We start from the raw sequence: 20,703 nt of genomic DNA on the forward strand, positions 1-20,703 counted from the left end.
GGCCACAGCCCCCTGCCTTGCTCCTTGCCTGGGCACGGCTAGGAAACGCAGCGGGCACTGCAGAACAGGAACGCTGGCTCTGCCCATGCATCGCGCCTGCGGGGAGTGTTCGGCCGCAGTGGCATTCCCTGGGCTCAGGCAGCCGGCAGAGCAGCGGGCGCAGGAGCCGCTGGTTTTCCCTTTCCCGGCAGTGATCCCAGCAGCACGCAGCCTATTCCCAGGCACAGAGGGCTTGGCAGCGCGGTTCCCGGGCCAGGGAATGGGCTGTATGTGTTCATGTTTTGGCGGGGTTTCTATAGAGACTTGACCCCTCTGATGCTTTAGGGGACAAGGCTGCTGCATAAATCAGAGTGGTGTTGCTCTGCCAGCTCGTTCCCTGACCCGCAGCAGAGAGCTGGGCCCTCGCAGCCAAACTTTGCCAAGTTTGCCCCATGTAGCCGCAGCGGTGCTGAGGTGGGGGGTCCCATCGCCCATCCGGGACCCAGCACAGCTGCCGATGAAGCCCTTGGCACAAATCCAGCTCTTGTTGCAACCCTTATTTACCATCATTAATTAACGAACTTAATATGCCAGCCTTTTTGCTAGCCTGTAGCAATCCCCTGCAGCAGGGAGTTTCCCCGATGGACTGCACAGGCTGATTTTCCTCCCCACTGCCCTGCCTGCAGCTCAGCGGGGGGTTCGCCCTCCCCAGCACCCACCTGGCCCCGTGCCGTGCACCCAGCCCAGCCTGGCAGCCCTAACAGCATCCTTGCCCTGGGCACTGGCCCTGGCCCCTCGATGGGGGGCCAGGCAGCAGGCTCCCTCCCCAATGCCTCCGGGCGGGATGCTCGCTGCAGGGGGGAGCCGGGCATACCCGGGGCCTCACCTGAGACCAAGAGCATGGCCAGGGTGGGATGGGAAGGAGCTGATGCAGGGCTGCTAGGACTAGTTAAGCCAGTGATCTTGAGATAGGGAGGAAGGCAGTTTGGGTTGGCAGGGATGGGAGGGGGTGTCCTGATGGCTGGTACCTGGGTTAGTGCTGGCTGTGAAGGGACATGGGGCAGCGCAGGTACAGCATCCTGGCTGCTGCCCGCTCCCAGGCGGCAGCCATCAAATGCAGGGTTTTATTTTGGTTTGGGGTTGGCTTCCCCCCCCCCTTTCTTTTTTTGCTTACATTTTCTTTTCCCCATGAGAGTTTTATTGGGGGAATGCAATGAAATTAAAAATAGACAGAATTCAGCTCTGCTGCACAAGGAGGTGCTGGGAAGCCTGCATCCATCACAGCTTCCTGCTACCCCGAAGGGGACAACCCAACTGCTCAGGCTCCAGGTGGGTGATGTCCCTTCACTGTCTCCACACCCTGATGTGGCAGGGGGGCTGGGCACCCGTCGCGGCAGAAGGTGGCCCCCAGGTACAGCGGGTACCCACAGGGTGGGTGTTAAGACCAGGAAGCTGAAGGATGTAGCGGGGCTTTGGGATCCCACGTGGGGTTATCGGTGTGCATGGTGAGGGGTCGGGGCTGTCCCTGTGCTGCCAGGTCGGTGTGGGGACCGGGGCACCCACACAGCAGAGTGGCACTTTGCTCGAGCAGAGAAGGCAGCTCTGGCCTCTAATTCTTGGTGCATTTTTGTATTTATTTTTGGGAGACCTACGTGAGCTGAAAATGCCCCTTTACTTGAGGCTTGGAAAACATCCTTCCCCTCGGGGATGTCAAGTATTTTATTTTTTTTTCAGCTCAGACTTGCTAGTGGGATAAAAAAGTTGGAGGGCTCTGGTGATGACAGACATGCTCTCCAGGGTACGGAGGAAAATAGAGAACAAAGTGGATGCAGCTTTGCTTGGAAATCCCCCAAGCCCTACGAACTCGTCCTGGGCAATTACCCTTGCTGGCTCCCAGCTTTCCTGGGAGCCAGCAGAGCTCAGCAGGGAGCCGTGCCTTGCAGCTCCTCGCTGGGCGCAGGGCAGGGATCCCACCAGCTGCCACGATGCACCGGTGGACAACCTGTTTTGATGGCAGTCTGGGTGATGGGTGCCAGCCCGGGTATCCCCGAGCTGCGGGAGGAGCAGGATTGTCACCTAGTGGTGCTTCTCAACAGAAGGCTGAGGGCGCCCGTGCCACCAGAAACAGGGCTGCATCGCTTGCGCTGTTGCTAGTGACCCAGAAAAGAGACCGGTGAGTGTACAAAGGCTGGTCCCAGAGGAGCACGGCAGGCTGCACACACGGAGAACGCCAGGGAGGGACTTGGTGGGGGTAGGAATGACGAGGGCAGCCCTGTGCTACAACATCTGAGCTAGTCCGTGCAGGGGAGATGCAACCATCGCGGTGTGGAGGGGCTCCCAAAACGCAGGGAGATGGCAGGACAGCACGGCTGTGGCTGGCAGCATGGCTCTGATGTGCCAGGGGCCGGAGCAGCACAGCTGGGCAGCGAAGCAAGACAGATTTAAAGCATTTGCTGGGAAGTCAATAAATAGGAGCCAAAAGGGATGAAGTGCTGGAAGATGTGATTTAAGATGGGATATTAAAAGCGACCCAGTAAGCACAGCTTGCTTCCACGAGGGTCAGGAACCAGCTCTGATACTCCCCGAAGTCAGTGGTGTGGCTCTCCCTTGCTTGGCCGGGCTTTGGCTTGGCCCCAGGGGGAGGTTAAAGTACTGGGTGTAAATACTGGAGAGGGTGTAGGAGAGCAGGCAGGGAGGAAGGAGGAGGAATGGCATGAAACCAAGCAGAGGAGGATTTGGGCTGTGAATCCCCCTGCCAGTGCATTGCACTGGGCTGTTGCACAGGGAGAGCTGCTGGTGCAGGCTCCAGCCATGGCACTGGTGAGGAAGGTGCTGGCTCCGTCCCTCAGCGGCTCCCCGGCTTGTTGCTGCCTGTGGGCATCCGCGAGGGAATTTCCCCCCAGGATGCAGGCTGGGCTCTGCAGCAGCCTTTATGTCACCAGTTGGTTTCCAGGTGGGGTGAGCAGCCAGGGGACCGCTCGGGGGGCTCCTGGAGTGCCCGGGGGCTGCTTGCTGGGGGAGGAATACCTGCGCTGGTGGGACAGAGGTGTGCACGCTGCTAACGGGTGTGCAAACCTGCGGCTCCTCCTCTCGCTCTCCTGTCTCTTGCTCTGTCCTGACCCTCTGTCTCTCTTGGGTAAGGCAGAGCGGAGCAGCTACACCCCTCTCCCCTCCCTGCGCTGCCACCACAGCATGACCATGCCGAGCAGCGTGCTGACAGAGAGAGCAAACACCTCTGCACCCCCTCCCCTTCGCCTCACCTCCAGTGAATTTTTAACAGGAATAAAAGCTGTGGCGTCATCAGCCTGGACCCAGCCCAGGGCAAACGGTGCCATCGGGCGAGCGCCCCATGCCAGGGCAGGGCTAGAGAGGTGGTCCCTGGCACTGGTCCCCTGTGAGCAGCCCCTGAACAGTGCCCACACTCCCCGCAAGCTCCCAGCACGGTTGTGCATCTCCCCAGCAGGCACAGGCGATGCCTCACGGGTGCTGGGCGGCTTCCCAAAGCAGCGGGCGTTGCTTCCTCGACGATCCTGGCTGGATTTGATAGCCACAACAGAAACAGCAGGGGCCGTGCCAGGAAAATGCACCAAACCCTCCCCCGGCAGGATTTAGCCAGGAGGTTTCCTCGGGCTGCCACTAATGGAAAGCTTGCAGAAAAGAGCAGATGGTAGCGAGACTTTGGCCAGACCATACGCAGAGAGATGGAGGGAGCGGTGCCTGGATGAAATTGGAGGAGATTTTCCATGTAGCTGGGACTTGGAGGGGTTGGAGAGGCGGGTGAGGGCTACCGCGCTCTTCTGTCCCACGGATGGAAATCCCAGATGCATCCCTGGCGTGGCCCTGAACGGGCAGCCCCACGCTCTCCCAGCAGCAGGGCTCAACCCCGTCCCCATCGAGTCCCTGTGCCACGCGGCAGCACCTCGCCGGTCTGGGAGCTGGCCCCGGGGCTCCCGTGTTTGTTATTGCTCATGCAGTGTAATATTAACCATGTGATAATAATTCACGCCCTGGCTCTTGAGGTTGAGAGCTGACCTGACAAGTGACTGCTGCGGGCAGCCAGCTGCCTTAACCGGGCTGGAAATGTTTTTACAGTTTCTGCTAGGAACGGCCATGTGATTGCCCATGCCCGTGGCAGGATGGACTCTGCACCGCGCCTAGGAGGGCAGCAAGCACAGATTTTGGCACAGCAGCGAGTGTGTTTCGCAGGCTCAAACCGTTCGGGGCTTTACAGCACCAGTGGCAGCGTGTTGGCGGGTGCGCTGGGCTCCCCTGCCAGCATTCCCCAGGGTGGCCATTTCCGAGCCCCTTCCGCCACCCCCCGACTCCCGCACGGCCTTTCCCGCTGCCGTCCTGTTCCCCATTACTCCCAGCCGTCGGCCGCCTGTCAGCTTTATGAAGACGTACCCCAGAGTTTTTCCTTAGGGTGTAATTTGCCCTGACAGCCGCCTTCGTGCTGTTGTTTTCCCGGCTGGCTGGTAATGGGATTAGCCGCGTGCAAATCCAGAGGTGACAGAAGGCGAGTGGGGGGGTGGGTGCGCTGGTCCCCCCACCGCGGGGTACCCCGTGCCGCTTCACAGCGCCGGCATCTCACGGGCCTTTTGATGGGATCATGTGTCTGGCAGCTCCCCCCCAGCCTCTGCTGGGCTTTTTTTTTAGGCCACCCTATAATTTTCTTGTCAAATTAGAGTCCCATGCTGAGCTGGGTAGGGCATATTTTACAACAAATCATCTTGGCTGAGCGGGCCTTTGACTTGCACAAGCGTGGGCTGAAATATGGCCAGGGAGGGAGATCTTGCAGGACTCGCAGTTGTGTGAGTGCTGGGAAAATGCTGGATCGGGGTGCCACCAGCCCCTGGGTCGTGCCTTCACCGGTGCATCGTCTCCCTGCTGTGCAAGTGTGCTGGGGGGGCTGTGATGTGAGAAGCGTGGGAGCCTCTGCCCGACTCCAGCGAGGGGGGGCAGGAGGGGAGCCAGGAGCTGCCGCCCTGGCAGATGGGCTGGTGTGCTACGCGGAAATAGCTGTTTTTTCTTGCTGTGTTAGCAAAACAAACCCAAATCGGCTTATGTTACCCGCCCTGCCTGCTAAAATGCCGGTGACTTTTCCAGTCATTACTCCGGTCATCACCGGGGGCTAAGCTGCTCGAGGGGGATATTTGGGCAGGCGGCATGTGCCAAGAGCTCTGGCATGCCCAGGAGCTCTCGCCATGCAACCCTGCCCCCCAAGAGCCCGGGAAACTCTTGGGGGGCACTTGGGGGCTGCAAGGACCTTGCACAAAATGTGCCGCAGATGGACCTCGGGAGCTGGTGCTGGCTCTTGCTGGCGCTGGCTAAGGGACTGGGGAGGGAACCCTGGCCATAACAACGCCACCCAAACAAACAAATAGGACAGCCCCGGTTTTTCCGAGGTCTGTTGCTATGCCATCGGGGAGCGCTGGCGCCTGATGCTCCGGGATGGAGCCTCACCCACAGATTCCTGTCAGAGGGCACAGACAGCTGAGGCGTGCTTTGCTCTAATGGTTAAATTAGCTGGAACGAGGTCTCTAGATAAGATAACGCTGTGGTTTGCTGAGGAGGCTGTTCTCTGTTGGTGTTGGCTGGGTTGTTTCCCTGGCAGGCTATGAACCTTGCTTTGAAGTTGTGCTCAGGCTGGGACCTGGCTTTACTGAAGACACCACCCCTGCCCCTCTCCTGCTGCTCCCTGGAGCCATCTCTGCCCAGCACCAGAGCTTGCCCTCTGCCTGCCCTTGCCCGTGTCTGTGGGCCTGGCGCCGTGGGCAGTGTCCCGCTGCAGAGGGACAAGCTGGCCGCTGCTCATGGCCACTCCAAAACAGCTCGCAGACAGTTGCGGCATGGTTTTGGCTCCCAGGGGGATCCTGGACAGCAGAAGGAGCAGTGACCCCAAATGTCAGGCTGCCGCAGCATTTCCAGCCAGCTCCCTCCAGCACGGGCCGGCAAGGGCTTGGTTTATTGCCCCGCCACGGCGCGCTGATGGGTTTCACACACCGGCATTAGGAGTGTTTATGGACTCGCTCCCTGTAAAATGAGCAAGAGGCCACATCCCATGGGCTCCCGAGGTGCTGCCGTGCTCCTGGAGTGCCTGCAGCCCTTCCTCCCTCCCTGCCAGAGGCCCTCTGCCAGACAGCTTTGCTGTGCTGCCCTGCTGCCGTGCGTGCCCACTCATCGGTGGGACGAGAGCAGGGCAGTGGCGATGAGCAGGATGCATGCACAGCCGCGGTGAGGTGTAGAAACTGGGGCTGCTGACCTGCGGCATCCTTCACCCTGATATTGGCTCACCGTAATTCCTGTTCAACTGCACGGGGCACCACGTGCCAACACCACGCTTTGGCTCACCCCTTCGTGAAGCAGGCTGGGGGTAGCCCAAGGTGTGCGCATCCCCGCAGCAGGGCTGGCCAGGCTAAACCAGGGGGCTGGGGGGGTGGCTGCCAGGCGTAAAGCCCCGTGCGGGCAGGGCTGGCAGGGAGCAGCGCTCGGCTCGGCGGCGCCTGCTTTGTGAGGAGCTGCCGCCGGTTTTGTGCCTGCTCTGTTGCGTGAACAGTCTCCAGTAAGTGCAGGGGGGAACCGAGGGGAGGGGGCGGCTGGGCTCAGCTTCAGCCGGGTCAGTCGGCGTGCGGAGCCACAGGCTGCCCTGGCCGGGACAGGAGCGTTCCTGCTGCAGGCTGAGCGGTCCGTGGAGACCGGCTGCAGGGCTGGGCCAGCTGAAGGAGACCTGAGAGAGGCCAGTTTTCAGCTGCCCGCTGGCACAAAACCTGCCTTAAAAGGGAGCGTAGCTGAAGACAGCTGTCCTAGCTGGGCAGTGGCCTCAAAGCAGCCTGGCACCATGTGGGAGGGGAAGCAGGGCCACCGGAGAGGGGAGAGGACATGCCCTGTCCCCCGTATTTCATCGGGGTGCCAGCTGCACCCCTTGTGGTGCAAGGAGGGGGTCCTGGCCCAGGCAATGCAGCCGGGCGCTTGTGGGGTGCTTGCACGTGTGTGGTGCCTCGAGGTGGGAAGGACAGGGAGGAGGCGGGGTGGAGGCAGCAGCCCTTGCAGGACACCACTCTCCCCGCATGCTGTAAGACACTGTCTCAGCATGATTCACCCCTTAGCCTGGAGCAGGCTTCCCAGCGACGTCCCTGCCAGCATGGGCTACTGACCACCCTGCTGAGCCCAGCGATGCCCTTGCAGCAGCGTGCCGGAGGTGCTCCACAGCCTGCAGTGGGGCTGCCGGCAGGCAGAGTGAGCCCGGGACCAAGGGCAGCAGTGGGGAGCATCAGCAGGACGAGGGCTCCTGCTGGGAAGTGAGGCTGGAGCCAGTCTGGGTCATAAAGCAATCCCAGCTCAGCCATGAACTGCGCCTCCAGGCACAGCTCGCCGCCTCTCCTCCTGCACCCACGGGTGGGCTCTGGTGTCAACAGGGCCCTGTTTGTGCCAGTGGGAGGGCGAGGGGTGCCCTGCATTTCGGGAGGCAGACACTAGGCGTCCTGGTGCTGGGTTTCACAAGCCCTCGTGACCTTTGCAGCACAGTAACGTGCCCTGGGGAGGATTGTTTCATACAAAACAGACCTTTGGATAGGCTTTTCATTTCCTTTGCAGCCAAGCACAAAGGAACAGCAAGTCCTTGCTCCTAATAAAATGACAGCAGTCAGCAACGCAGATGGGCTGGCTCTCTGTGGTGAGCGGAGCCACGTCCCGCACCCACGCCATTCCCGAGGTCCTGCAAGAGGGGGGTTACAGCCCTACAGCTCCTTCCTGCTTCATCTCGTACCCCAAACTTCCCCACGGGCAGGAGATACTGCCCGAGGGTTGACTTTTACACTCCCTCGGGTGAAACAGATCTGTGCTCGGAGGGAGTGAGCCCTGGTGGTCAGCGCCCCGTGAATCTTTATCTGGGAATGTGGTTAATTGATAGATGCCAATTACACCTCCAGCCCCACTCAGAGCGGGGCTCTCGGCCACCCGCACAGCACTACCGTGGGCAGGGAGCAGGCAGGGAGCCAGGGTGCAGCGACTCGGGGTGCAGAGGGGGCAGGGCTGCAGAGTGCGGGGTGTGCAGGGGGTGTGGGGCGCAGTGGATGTAGGGGTGCAAGGGGTGCAAGGGGTGTAGAGTGCAAGGGTGCAACTGGTGTAGGGCTGCAGGATGCAAAGGGCACGGGGGTGCAAAGGGTGAAAGGGGTGCAGGTGGAGGGATTGCAGGGGGTGTAGGGCTACAAGGGGTGCAGGATGCAAGGGGTGCAGGGCCCCGCCCTGGGAGCCCCTGCAGGGCTGTGCCCCGGGCCGCTGCCTCCAGCTGCGGGCGGGGCCGCACATCTGGGCGGGGCGGGGCGGGGCGGGGCGGTCGGGCAGTGACTCCGGCGGGGCCGGCGCGGAGAATCCCACAGCCGGTGCGAGCGGCACGCCGAGCTGAGCCGAGCCTAGGCGAGCCGAGACCATGCCCAAGTGCCCCCGCTGCCAGAAGGAGGTCTACTTCGGTAAGGGCTTCCTGCTCCCTCCCCGGCCGCCTCCACCCCGCGGGGACCGCAGGGCTGTCGGGCTGCTTAAGCTGGGGTGCCCCGATGCTGCACCCCGCCGGGCTGTGAGTCCCCGGGGCACCCTGGTGCTTACAGGGCCCTCTGCACCCCGGCGCTGCGGCTCATGGGTGCCCCAATGTTGTGTGCCCCAGCAATGCAAATTCTTGAGGTGCCCTGACATTGTGCACCCCTGCGCTGTGGGTCCCCGGGGTTCCCTGGGTGGGTGGCCCTATAAATCCACCCAAGGAGGTGCCTCGCTGCAGGGTGCGGGCTGCAGTGGGTACCCCCAGCCTGCAGACGGGGCCACGGCACAGCATGGGAGCTCAGCCCTGTTTCATTCCCGGCATCGCCCGCAGCCCCGTGCCAGTTTGGAGCCCAAAGGCCCCGCTGGTGCAGCCTGCTGCTCTGAAAGCCTGGGCGGGCGAGCAAGCACCTTCCCAAGGGCAAATCCTGCCCTCGGACATGTTTCTGGGTCAGTGGGTTGCCCACATGTTGTCCTGCGTGGTTTAGCACAGCGAGATGACAGCCCTGGGGCATTATTTTTAAGCCGCCGTTGCAGGCTAGCCACAAGCCTTGTTGGGCTGCTGTCTGCCGCTGGGCTTCAGGCAGATGTCCTCCCTCTGAGCCGGGGCGCTGAAGCTCCAGGTCCCGCTGTCCTGCCTCAGGATATTTGGGGGGTTTGAGCCTCTCGCCCTGCTGGCAGCAGCTGCTGGAACAGGCAGGCTCCGTCTGCCAGACCTCCCCACCTCCCTGGTTTAGCTGAACTTGAGGGGGTTTGCTGGGAGCAGCTTATATGCACTCCCCGCTTTTTAACTTACTAGAGACGAGGGATCTGCGACCCGAGTGCCATCACTGCCTTCTGCTCTCTCTCCCTTATTTCTGCTCTGCTTGTGTGTGTGCCCCAACTTCTACTTCTGCTCTGCCAAAGAAATCGGAGGCTCAAACACAGGGGCTGCTCCTCCCTGCCAAAAGCCGTGTCTGTTCGTGATGCCCACCCTGGGGAGGTGTGCTGGGGCTGGCGTGGGTGCTGCCTGGAGGGCTGCTGGGGACGTGGCTCCCGCGGTTGGGGAACGTCTCTGCCTAAACTTGAACTCACTGCTTGCAGCCAGGCTTTGAGGTGGGGTTTTGGCACAGTACAGTTCATGGCTCCCTCCTGCAACCAAGGGTCCTGGGGCACCTCATTTACCAACGTGGCTTGATACCAGGAGCTACCAAGGCGCTGGTGTCAGCGTCCGCCTTTCTCATGTCCCTGTGGATCTCCTTCGATCCCAGTCGGGGTGAGCTGGGTTTGCCGTGCCCACAGGTGTGGCCGCGGAGGTGCCGGGACGGTGCCGTTTGACCAAGGAGGGGTTTGACCCTGGGCTTATCAGGCTGCGCTTATGAAACCATCTCTGTTGATGCAGAGGCTGAGGAGGGTTCAAAAGCCGCTGGAGGACCGAGTTCGCTGCCTGATTTCTGTCCCTGGAGATAAAGACTGCTGAGGCAGAGCAAGCCCTGCTCCGGGGCACCCCGGGGCTCTCGGAGCCTGGCAGCCCTGCTTGGGCGTGCCTCGGGCTGCTTCCAGCCAAATCGTGTCGGTAGAGAGCAGGGGTGAGGAGGAGATGATGGCGAGAGGACTGGGGATGGGATTTGCAGGGCCACCACCAGCTTTCCAGGGGAATGTTGCCTGCGTGGCTGAGAGCTGGGGGGGGGCTCCGCTGCAGAAAGCTTTGGCAGAGCTCCTGCCCAAGTGTTGGTGCAAATGCTTGTGCGAGAGGTGGGGAGGCTGAGCGCCTTCCAAAAAGCCTGTGATGGGAGGGCCCCGCCACGGGCCAGGCTCAAGCTCGTGGGGCTGCCCGGGGGGAGGACGCCGTGGCCCCTGCCAGGCTGTGGGCACAGGAGGCTCTTTGTGCCGCTGGGGGATGGCAGCGGGGCTGACTCGTGACATTTGGGCGCTGCCCCCGCTCCCACCTCTGCAGCCGCCAGCTTGCTCCTTGTGTAAGCTGTTGTGGGCATATTTGGACTCCAAAGAAGAGGTGCTTCAGGCTGCTGAGGGCCCCCCCGGGGCACGCGCTGCCAGCAGTGGCTCGGTCCCATCGCCTGATCTCCTTTTGCAGGCATGGGGAGAGGGCTCAGACCTGGCTCTGACGGGGTTCCTGTGAAAAGCTCTGCTTTATCACTTAATAAATCCCAGGAGCGCAGCTGCCAATATGAAGAGCACATGTGTCTGCAGAAGATACCCTCCTCCCCTGCCATGCCGCAATTAAAAGCCACCCTGTGTTCCCCCCTCTCTCCGTAAACACATCCTGGCTCCAGCAAACAGCATATTGTCCCCCCCGGAGCCGCCTGAATCCTGGCCAAGCTCCAGCCCCACTCTGGTTTGCCATGGTGTGCACAGAATCGGAGCTGTGGCCTGAGTGCTGGTGGCTGGAGAGGACTGGTTTGTGTTGGCAGGGCACGGCGATGGCTTTGCCTTCCCGGTCCTCACCAGCATCCCCCCTTCGCCCTTGCCAGCTCTGGTGATCGCTTGGGCTCCAGCTGGCTAGGGAGAAATTCATCCCCTTGCAGGCTGATGTTGGAAGTGGGAAGGTCCCCAGATCTTTGGATGACGGATGGAAGTCAGTCTATCCACATGGATGCAGCGATGTTCACCCTGGACATGGCACTGCTGTTTCGGATCCAGGCGCCTGGATGTGCATGGCGATGTGTGTGCACAGCGAGCACTTGCGTTTGAAACGCGGTGCCCTCTGTCCTGGACAAATAGACTTGAGAAAATGCCCAAAAATGTCCTCCCTAGGGTTGATGACGGGGAGGCCAACCTGCCAAAACCGACTTGTTGCGCCTGTTCAGTGCCTCACCTAACCCATCTCCTTTCCGTGGCAGCCGAGAAGGTGACTTCTCTGGGGAAGGACTGGCACCGGCCCTGCTTGAGATGCGAGAAATGTAACAAGACCCTGACGTCTGGAGGCCATGCAGAGGTGAGGTTTGCTGCCCTGGAGGTCCCTGTGGGATGGGCAGAGACGGAGCTGAAGGACGGTCGGGGCTGATGCTCTTTCTCTCTCCCCACAGCACGACGGCAAGCCGTACTGCAACCACCCCTGCTATGCCGCCTTGTTCGGGCCCAAAGGTAGGGTCGCTGTGGCAGGGGTTGTGGGAGGGAGGGGAAGGGGGCTCGGGGCTCCCATCTCTCGGCGAGGTGCATCCCTCAGTGCACTCACTGTCCCGCGGCAATGCTGACCCCGCTCTGTTTCTCTTCCAGGGTTCGGCCGGGGAGGAGCCGAGAGCCACACGTTCAAGTAAACCTCAGGTTGGTGCCTCCCCTCGGAGCTCCCCTCCTGCCTCCGGCTCCGTGGGCTGGCTGGGGCTGTCCCCCACCAGGCAAGCGGGGAAGGCAGGCGCGCCACGGCGTCTCCCCGGGCTGGCTGTGACTCCCAGCCCTCGCGCCGGTGCTCGGGAGCAACATGCTGGGTGCCAGCTCCTCCTCTCCGCCAGCCCCAAGCGACCGTCAGCACCCACTTAGCTCCGGCAGCGGATGCCAAAGGCTTTTGCTTTGTGGCCTGTCGGCAAAAACAGGGTCTGTTCCGGAGCACCGTTGTCCCTGGGATGTCTCTGCTCCCAGCCCAGCCTGACTTCATCCGCCCCTCTCTTCCATCCCTCTCCAGGTCTGATGGCCAGGGTTCCCAGCACAGGCCGAAGACAGCACAAACGCACCGCGACAAACATGCATTTTTGTTTTTAATTCACTCTGTACTAGACTAGCACATTAAAAGCAATAAGTAACCGAGGCTGGGGCTGGTGTGGAGAGGGACTCTGCTCCAGATGGAGCACTGCCGGGGTGGGGGCGTTGGGACGCCCTGCCGGATAGGAAATTTGGCCGGTATAGCTGAAGGCCGCCTGGAGAGGAGACCACACCCTTCCAGCCAAAACCCAGCCCTGCTTCTGGCACCCAGCTCTCGTGGCTGGGCCCACAGTTGTATTCTCAGTCTTTAATAAACCCAGACCGAAAGATGCTTCCCCCATGTAGCAACTGTGCTTTCTGTAACGGGGGTCCCGCGGGACTTGCTTGCGAAGCGCTTGCTGCTTGCCTAAGGACCCCACGTGGCCTCTGGATCAAGCCCCACACCATGTGACGGCTCCATGTGCTTTTGCTCCTGGTGTGCATGGGGTCCTGCCCTTGGCTGCCCACCCCAGGGGCTGCCTGAGCCCTGGAGGGTGAGAGCAGCCCTCGGGTGCTGTGGGCACTGGGGCTGAGTGTGCCCCAAAGGAAGGGGTGGTGGGTGTTGGGCCAGTGCTTGTCCGGGGTCGGGGTCTCCCTGGGCTCGGGGGGAAGGTCCTACCCCACCCACGGCCTCACTGGGTCTGTGTCATGACGTTTGCAGAAGTCTAGAGCATGGTGGCTCCTGCCATGAGCCACCTCTTGTTGCCTGCGGCTGTCACGGGGTTAAAGCAGAGGCATGCAGTGCTGCTGGACAAGGGTCTGAGACTGCTGACCTGAGGTCTCTGCAGCACTCTGTCCCAGTCTCTGGCAGTGCCTGCTGGAAAGCCATGCCCGTGGGCAGCCCCCAGCTCTTTGCTCCTGGATCCGAGATGGCACTTCGCAGCTCTCAGCTGGGGCAGAGAGGTGTCTTGCTGGGAGGCGGCTGACTGTCACATCAGGAAAACCTGGTATTTGCTGCTTTTGCTCTGAGCAGCCATACGAAAAGGCCAAATAAGGCGGCGATTACCGGTTACTGGTGAGGCAGAGCCAGCCTCCCTCGGTAGGGAAAGCAAAGGTGCAGTATTACGAAGCGAGAGCTGGCTTGCAAGCGATTTGCTCTTTCGTGTTTCACCCTCTTTGCCTCGCTGGAAGAACAGCACTGACAGATGTAAAAGATGTCAACTTAAGGCATGTTTCTAAAATGGTTTCTTAACCATGTCTTTCCCTACCCTGAACCACCCCATTTACATATTCAGAGATACTTCATAACACACTGGGATATTTTTGTCTACAGTTTATGCATGCATTTCCTTAAAGTCTGCTCTGCATCTTACTGTCATGCCAGCCTTCCTGGGACTTGGCCAAAACCCTCAGGGGTCAGGGGTACGTGTCCAATGTCAAAATCTTTGGTGTCAAAAGCAGCCTGGTCTGATAAGCATCTTAAAACTTCCCATGTGCTTGATGCCAAAAGGCTCTGCACCCACTAGGGACGCTTCAGTGGAACAGACTTGACCAGCCGGCGCTGCCTCGCCTCCCACGCAGTTAGCACAACAAACACAGGCGTCTGTTTCAAAGGCAAACCCTGGCTATTGCTGTTTGGCCACCAGCATGCCTCCCAGCCAGCCAGGGCTCGGAGGGCCCCCTGTCCTCCCGGCCCCCTGCCCTCCCGCTCCCACCGCTGCCCTCGCCAGCAGCCTCCCCGGGGGTGCCAGCACCCACGGCTCCCAGCCAGGGAGACACGGTCCTGCTCTGCACCGCCGCTGGCAGCCAGCCTGCCCCTGGGGCACTGGGACGTGGCTTTCCTCTGCGAACCGGGCTTCAAAGCAAACTAGTAACATAATCTCGGCAGCCTTGAGCTTGCCAGTGAGATAGTGTTTATCCTCAGCATTAAAAATAATGGCAAACACAAGCCACGTCATCCTCTGGGTTTGCATAACTGCGTCCGGACGGGAAAGGGACCCGTGAATTGGGCTCCTGGTCTTTCCCAACAGGGCCCTGCACCAAAACTTTTCAGGAGCAGCTAATGCCAGGTGCAAGGGGCCAGGCTAGAAGGGATGAGCAGGGAACCAGTGAGAGGTATGGAAAAACAAGTGCTGCCTTGGGAGATGCTGGGGCGATCCAGCCCTCCAGCTGAAAGCCCTTTCTGTGGGCAGTGGCTGCAGCTGGGGCAGGAGGCAGTGTGTTGCTGTTTGCAGTGTGCTGCCCAGGGCTGCCGTTTGCTTCGGTCCCTGCCACCGATTTGTGGCGTAGGTGTGGTGGCTGGGGACGGGTCTCCCTGCCCTGGGTGCATGGAGGGATGTAGGAACTGTACAAGGTCTGCGCAGCCTCAGGAAACCTGCAAAGAAGCTAAACCCGATCCTGCAGCTGCCTCACTGTGCTGCACGTGGTGGGGGTTAAAAACTGGGGGTCCCTCAAGCAAGCTCTGGGGACATGCCCTTGAGTATTGATTCCCAAAAACCTCTGAGTGTCCTATTTCTCTACCCGCCCTGCAATAGGCACTCCCACTGAGATGGCGTTTAGCCCTGGGACTTGCTGTCAGGATACTCCGCTCAGAGTGCTGTGCTTGTACAAGTCACGCTCTCTGCCTGCTCCAGCCTCGATGCTGTGAGGTTGGGCAGTTCAGGCACGGGTCACATCTGCAAGGAGCCTTGGTCAAAGAAAATACATGATAAATTGATTTTTTAAAACTCGCTTCGGTCTTTGGAGAGGAAGCAGAAACAGCTGTATTGCATTTGGATAGGAAATCTGCGCCCGAGCCAGGCGCTCCGCTCCGATGCGCAGCGAGGCTCGGCAGCGGCCGGCGCGCCGGGGAGGTGGGCTGTCAGCAGACACAATCTTTTCTCCATTGAACAGTAAATCTCCATGGCCTGGAGCGTAAGCTGTACAGACAGGCAGCAGCATGGCTTCCAGAGCAGCTTGTCTGCGATGCTCTCGGCTCTGAGCCCCGACAGGAGCTGGGGACGGGCAGGGACGGTCCCTTCCCTCCCAGTGCGGCGATGCCCTGGCTGTACTGCTCCTACAACAGGGGAGCTGGTGAGAGCAGGATGCTCAGGGCAAATCCCAGTTTTTTGGGGAGCAGCCGAGGGATGCTGGCTCGGTGTGCCCTACCAGCTGCTCCCACCACTCTTGAGGCAGGGAGGAGACCCTTGGGAGGTGGCTGGCAGCCCCCACGTCCCGCCTGGTCACCAGCCAGCAGCCATGGGGATATCACTGCCATCGCAGGTGGGGTCAGGGCACGGCTCCAGCCCTGAGGTGCCCATCTGGGACAGCAAAAGGTGTCGGGTGATCTCCAGCCTGGTGATGCCCAGCACAAAGGTCCCCTGCTTCGGTGACCTGAAACGCCACCGTTGCTGACCCTGGAGGAAGGGGCTGTGCTTCCTCTGCCGTTATTTTGGAAGCTTGGGCTGAGATCAGTGACGTTTGTGGATTGCTGAGCGATGGTTGCTAAAAACACTTCATCACTGTGACAAAACAAACAAACAACATCACTCGTTCCTCTGGCAGCTGGGTGCGGGCGAGCCCCAACGCCCCGGGTAGGGAAGCAGAAGAGGTTTTGGCAAAGGACAGGAAACAGGATGGGTTCAGAAACTAAACTGCTGCTGTTCCCCGCCCCAGCTCTGCGGCTTTCTGTACGGAAGAAAAAAAGAGAAGGGGGCAGAAAGGGGTCTGAGGGGTCCTTCAGCTGGTCTAGAAGAGGTGTGGATGTTCCTTCAGCCCCTTGTGAAGGCAGAGTGCAGGCAGGAGGGGCCGATGTGGGTCGCCTGGCCCTGCATCTTCCTCCCAGCACAGATGGGACAGACCTTAATCTGAAGCAGGGGACAGATGTGTCCCTGAGCTTGCAGCTGGCAAGGGGGACGGCTTAGGCTGGAAGCCTTACAGCAGGGTGCTGCCCTCAGCCTCGCTCCCTAGGGCTGTCCTTAGCAAAAGCAGCAGCCACAGCCCGGGGACAGGGCTGTGTCCTGCCAGTGTGGCTGCGGGAGCCAGCCGCAGGTCACATCTGGGCTAACACGTGCTGGGGAGCCAGGGGGTCTGGTTCAACGCTGCCTGGCTGAGACGCCGGTGGGGCCACCAACCCTCCCCTGCCAGCTGTGATGGGGACACTGATGTGACACCTCCGGCGCGGTGATTTTGCATCTCATCCATGCAGGCTCCAGCCCCTCGGGGCCACGGCAGCCCTTGCGGCACAGGTGGGGCCAGGCACCTACCGTGGGGTGGCGAGCGGTTTGTTTCCCTGCTGGCATGTGTCTGCAAATAAAGCTGTGTCCCTTTCAGGGACAGGCAGGGTGCAGGCAGGGCCGGGGGAGCGTGGCATGGGGGCTGTGGCTGAAGGTGGTTCCTGCTCTTTGCTGCATGGGGCTGAGGGCGATGAAGCCGGTCTGGAACTGGGTGGTACCCAGCTCACCACTGCTTCAGGTATTTTTAAGGGTGATTTGTGTTAAGCTCAAAGAGCTCTGATATCTTTTAGGTCGAGAAAGTGTCTGCCCATCTCCTAACACCTCAGAAATCTGCCCTCCTACCCGGGCAATGGTAAGAGGGACCGTGCAGCTGATGTCGGGCAGCAGGAGCTCTGCAAGCTTGCGTGGCGAGCTGGGACTTCCCAGCCCAGCTCTGCAAAGCAGCAGGTTGGGGAAGCCCCATCCCACCAGCGGAAACAGCTTTGCAAACGTGCCAAAGAGGGGGTCAAACCTTGTTCCTGATGGGGAACAACATCCCCAGCAAATACTGAAGCGGCTGAAGATACTGAAGGCAGAGGGACTCTGGGTAAGGGAGACGGCCAGGGGCGTAACGAGAAGTGGACAAGACCATGAATCATGGTACTGGAGACTGAGGTCTAATCAGGGAGCAAGGAGAGGAGGGGACAGGCTGTTCCATCATCACCCCATCTCCGGTGCTGATAATCCAGTGTTGGAGAGGAGCTGGGTGTGAAGAGCCCTGGGGACGTTTGGCAGGTCCTGGGTGGCTTTCCCCAGCAAGGAGCCCGAGAAGAAAAGTTGGCATCAGGCACTAGAGCTGCATTTTACTTTCACGCCTCTTGTGTTATTTTCAAGGAAACAGGGAGAGTTTCCAAGGGGGAAGGTATAAGAGCTTCACACCAAAGCCTCTGCCTTTCTTTGGTGAGCCTTGGGTTAAAGGCCTGGGTGGAAGAGGGCAGAGGGAGTTTCACTCTGTGCAGAGGAACGTCAACTTGGCTATTTAAGTAAAAAGGAAAGGGTGAAACTCCTGAGAACAGAGAGTTGCAAGATCTCAGATCTTTTTTTTCTAATCCTTCCCAATTCACTTATCATAATGAAAGTGCAGACCCTGCATCAGGGGGCCTGAAACGCCAACGCCTATCTTAAGCACCCAACTGCCGGGAGCTGACCTTGAATTTTGGGGCTGCAGCCCCCCCACAGGCCTACTGCAGACCAATTCACTGTGTCCAGGAAAACTTGCACTAGAGTATTTGTGTAGCTGTTACGGTCCCTCTCGGGGACCCAATGATCTGTAACTGCTACGTGATGCGACTTAGGGTGCTAAACGTGTGCTGGCCATGCCAGCAATATCAGCACAGTGTTCACAGCCCTGTGCTGCTCTGCTTCTTCCTGCCACCATGATGTTCACCCTGCTGTCAGGCCGTGCCTTTTCCCGCTCGGGTTAACCCGGTGTCCCAGCGAGGGGAGAGAGTGCGTGCATAAAAGAGCCGGGAGGGTGTTGGGAAGGAGCTGGAAACGTTTGCAGTAGGAAGCGGTGCAGCCTGCCTGATCTGCTCGGGGTGTGAAACGCTCCGGCCACCCAAAGCCTCCCTCGCACAGGCAGGGAGAGCAGCTGCTCTCTGCTCTGATGTCTGCTCAGCTGCCGCTGCTGCTGCTGCGGGGAGGAGAGAGGAGAGGAGTGTGGAGAGGAATTCCGGCTGCCCCGAGCTGGCAGCGGAGCGTGGGAAGCACCGATGCACGGCCTGGGGGCCTGGCCAGGAGACAGGCTGGCTCCTGCCTGCACCTTCACGGGGATAAAAGCATTAAAAAAAAAAAAAAAAAAATAGCAAAGGGGTTGTTTTCCCAGGAGGAGAGCTCACACCTTCCCCTTGTCAGGGCCGGGCTGGGCTGAGGTGACATCAGGAAGCCGTGCTGCTGCCGGCGCGAGCAGAGATCGCCGTTATCGCATACAATCTGCATGAGGCAATGGGACGCGGCCGTCGCCGCTCGCAACGGCCGCAAACAGTGGGGCCGCCTGTGGCCACGGGTTGCCATGGCGCGGGTGCAAACAGGCGCCCTTGGCCCCGGCTGAGTCACCCGGGGCGGAAATGACCCCGGCTGACACATCGCGCCAAAAACGGCCGGCTGCACGGCTGCGCAGCATCACGCGAGCCCCGGGAACCGAGAGAGGGCGAAGCCCGGTGACCTCTCCCCAGGGGGAGCATCCCTGGCCTCTCAGTACCCACCCGGACCTTCCCTTCCCGTTGTGGTCCCCACGGCTGCTCCCACTGCTGGGGCAACCCGCTGCTCGGCTCCTCCCGAAACTGCCTCGGTGCCAGGGCAGAGCTGGGGGGCCTGGAGGAGCAGCCAGGCAGGTCGAGCTGGGCTCTTGGAGGCTTCCGCCGATCTCCTGTGACCTCACAGGTGCACATGGTGACATCAGAGTGGTGTGCTGATGTCAGCCAGTCATTACTCCTTTGCATCTGTCAGTCCCCACGGGGCCGGGGCTCGGGACAGGGGAGGTAAGGGTGGCCAGGATGCAGCGGGGCAGGGGCTCTGCTCCCGTGGGGTGGCATCGCCATCCCTGCTGGGACAGCACGCCGGGGGCTGTCACACTGTCACCTCCTTCGTCTGTCCACAGCACAAGGTCCATCTCTGCAGCAGGAAACCATCGCCTTCCCATCAGTTTCTCCCACCCTGGGAAAACCGCCCAGGCAGCCGGCAGAGCAGATAAGTGGGGCCTCGCATGCTGGGACTGAGCCCCCGCCGCGCCGTGCCGTGCCGCGCCGCGCCGCGCCGGAGAGGCTGGGATTTGCTGCCTGGCGTCCGACTTGCCCATGGCCGGGCGCCAACCCTCTGCAGCGCCAGGCCTCTTGTGTCAGCTGCGCCCACGGGGCTGCATGCCGGGGGAGCTGCGGGGCCGGGGACCAGGGGACGCCGGCCGGGAGGGTGGCCAGCCTGGCTCCGGGGCGCCGCGGGGCTGGTCGGGCCGGCGGGATGGAGAGGCGGCACGGGGGCTCTCGGCGTGCCGGGATGGCGTGCATCCCAGCTGCCGCTCCCACGCCAGGTGATGATGCTCGCTGGCCGGGGTCCGGCGCCTTGGCCGGGGGACAGGAGCCCAGAGGGAGGGTGATGGGCAGGACCACCCACTGGTGTGTGCACGGTGCTGTAGAAGAGCCCTTGTCTCGGCAGCGGCAAAGCAGGCGGCTGCCCCGGGGAGGAAAGGCCTAGACAGAGGAATGTGTGTGGGGACAGGGATGGCTTTCAGCAGGGTTTACGGAGTGGTCAAGAAAACATAGGAAATTGGCTCCAGCTGAAGGTCCTCCTGCCTGGAGACTGCAGCGGGGACGGGAAAATAGACAAGCGATGTGTCACAGAGGGACCAGACAGCGCCCGATAGCAGCAAGGTATGGAAAGCCGAGAAGGATGCCAAAGACAGCAGAGGATTATCCAGGTCCGATAAGGCTCTGGGCAATAAAAAAGGACTTTATGGGCTGTTGGGAACCAAAGGCAAGGAACCGTATGGAGATGCCAAACCTGTTAGGAAGGAGAGCAAAGGAGTGGATAGAGATTGCTGAGCTAATGCTGGATGAGGGATAAGGAAAATGCTTTCCAGGCCATTAGGAACGAAGGAGGATGTGAGACAACAGCTGCTAGAGAAGATATTTTAAAAATCCTTAAGCCTGGATAGCTCACACCCAGGGGTCCTTTCAGGGCTGGCTGGAGGAGCAGCCAGGATCCGCGGGACTGGGAGAGCACTAATGCAGCGCTCGGCGTTGGAAAGGGCTACGCTCGGTGTCGGAAAGGGCCGTGCTCCCCAGCACAGGGGTGGGAGGCAGGAGAGGCAGCAACCAGAGGGAAGGAGTGCAAATGCAGTTCACGTTAGCAAGCAGGGCTTTGCCGAAGGTCTCGTTGGACCAATGCAATTTCTCTCCTCATTGCGAGCAGCCGTTTGGCTGCAAGAGGCCGTTCCGTAGCTGGAAGGAATTTCACGTGGTGTTTCATGGTGTTCAGATGTTAGGAAAAAAAGGGAAAAGCATCGTGCTAGATCCATAGATAGCACATTAAACGGGTTATGAACTGGGTAATTGGCCAAGAAACCATCGGTGGAGGTTTCGAGCAGGTCTTATGTACAGGCAGAGGCAGCCCTGGTTCAGGGGGATCCCTGCTGTGCTGGTGGAGCAGACCAGTCTCCCTGGCACGCACCGGTTGTGGTCCCTCTGTACTGCCTGCAGCGGGAATCCGTCTCAGGGCCAGGTTTCGGCCATGTAAACCCCAGCCAAGGGGTGGACTTTTTCTCTCAGTGACTCAGGCTATCTCCCAAACGGCAGAACCATTTCTACCCCGCCACCCCCCTCAAGGATTAATC

At 60.5% G+C, this 20,703-nt stretch overlaps 1 protein-coding gene across 1 annotated transcript; it reads left to right on the forward strand.

Moving 5' to 3' along the window:
• The first annotated feature begins 8,380 nt into the window (after positions 1–8,380).
• CRIP1 (cysteine rich protein 1) lies at positions 8,381–12,479 on the forward strand. Its single transcript, XM_050901143.1, has 5 exons — positions 8,381–8,447; positions 11,349–11,443; positions 11,535–11,592; positions 11,725–11,772; positions 12,128–12,479. The coding sequence occupies exons 1-4, from the start codon at positions 8,408–8,410 to the stop codon at positions 11,763–11,765; spliced, it is 234 nt and encodes a 77-aa protein (XP_050757100.1). The 5' UTR covers positions 8,381–8,407; the 3' UTR covers positions 11,766–11,772; positions 12,128–12,479.
• The last annotated feature ends 8,224 nt before the right edge of the window (positions 12,480–20,703 follow it).

The sequence above is a fragment of the Gymnogyps californianus genome, chromosome 8, assembly GCF_018139145.2.
Source record: "Gymnogyps californianus isolate 813 chromosome 8, ASM1813914v2, whole genome shotgun sequence".
Taxonomy (NCBI): domain Eukaryota; kingdom Metazoa; phylum Chordata; class Aves; order Accipitriformes; family Cathartidae; genus Gymnogyps; species Gymnogyps californianus.

Bases quoted from the DNA above. Each gene is read 5' to 3' on its own strand.
- CRIP1 (XM_050901143.1), top strand. From the start codon at position 8,408: ATGCCCAAGTGCCCCCGCTGCCAGAAGGAGGTCTACTTCG. The intron at 8,448-11,348 runs GTAAGGGCTTCC...TTTCCGTGGCAG, and splicing joins CCAGAAGGAGGTCTACTTCG to CCGAGAAGGTGACTTCTCTG. The intron at 11,444-11,534 runs GTGAGGTTTGCT...CTCTCCCCACAG, and splicing joins CGTCTGGAGGCCATGCAGAG to CACGACGGCAAGCCGTACTG.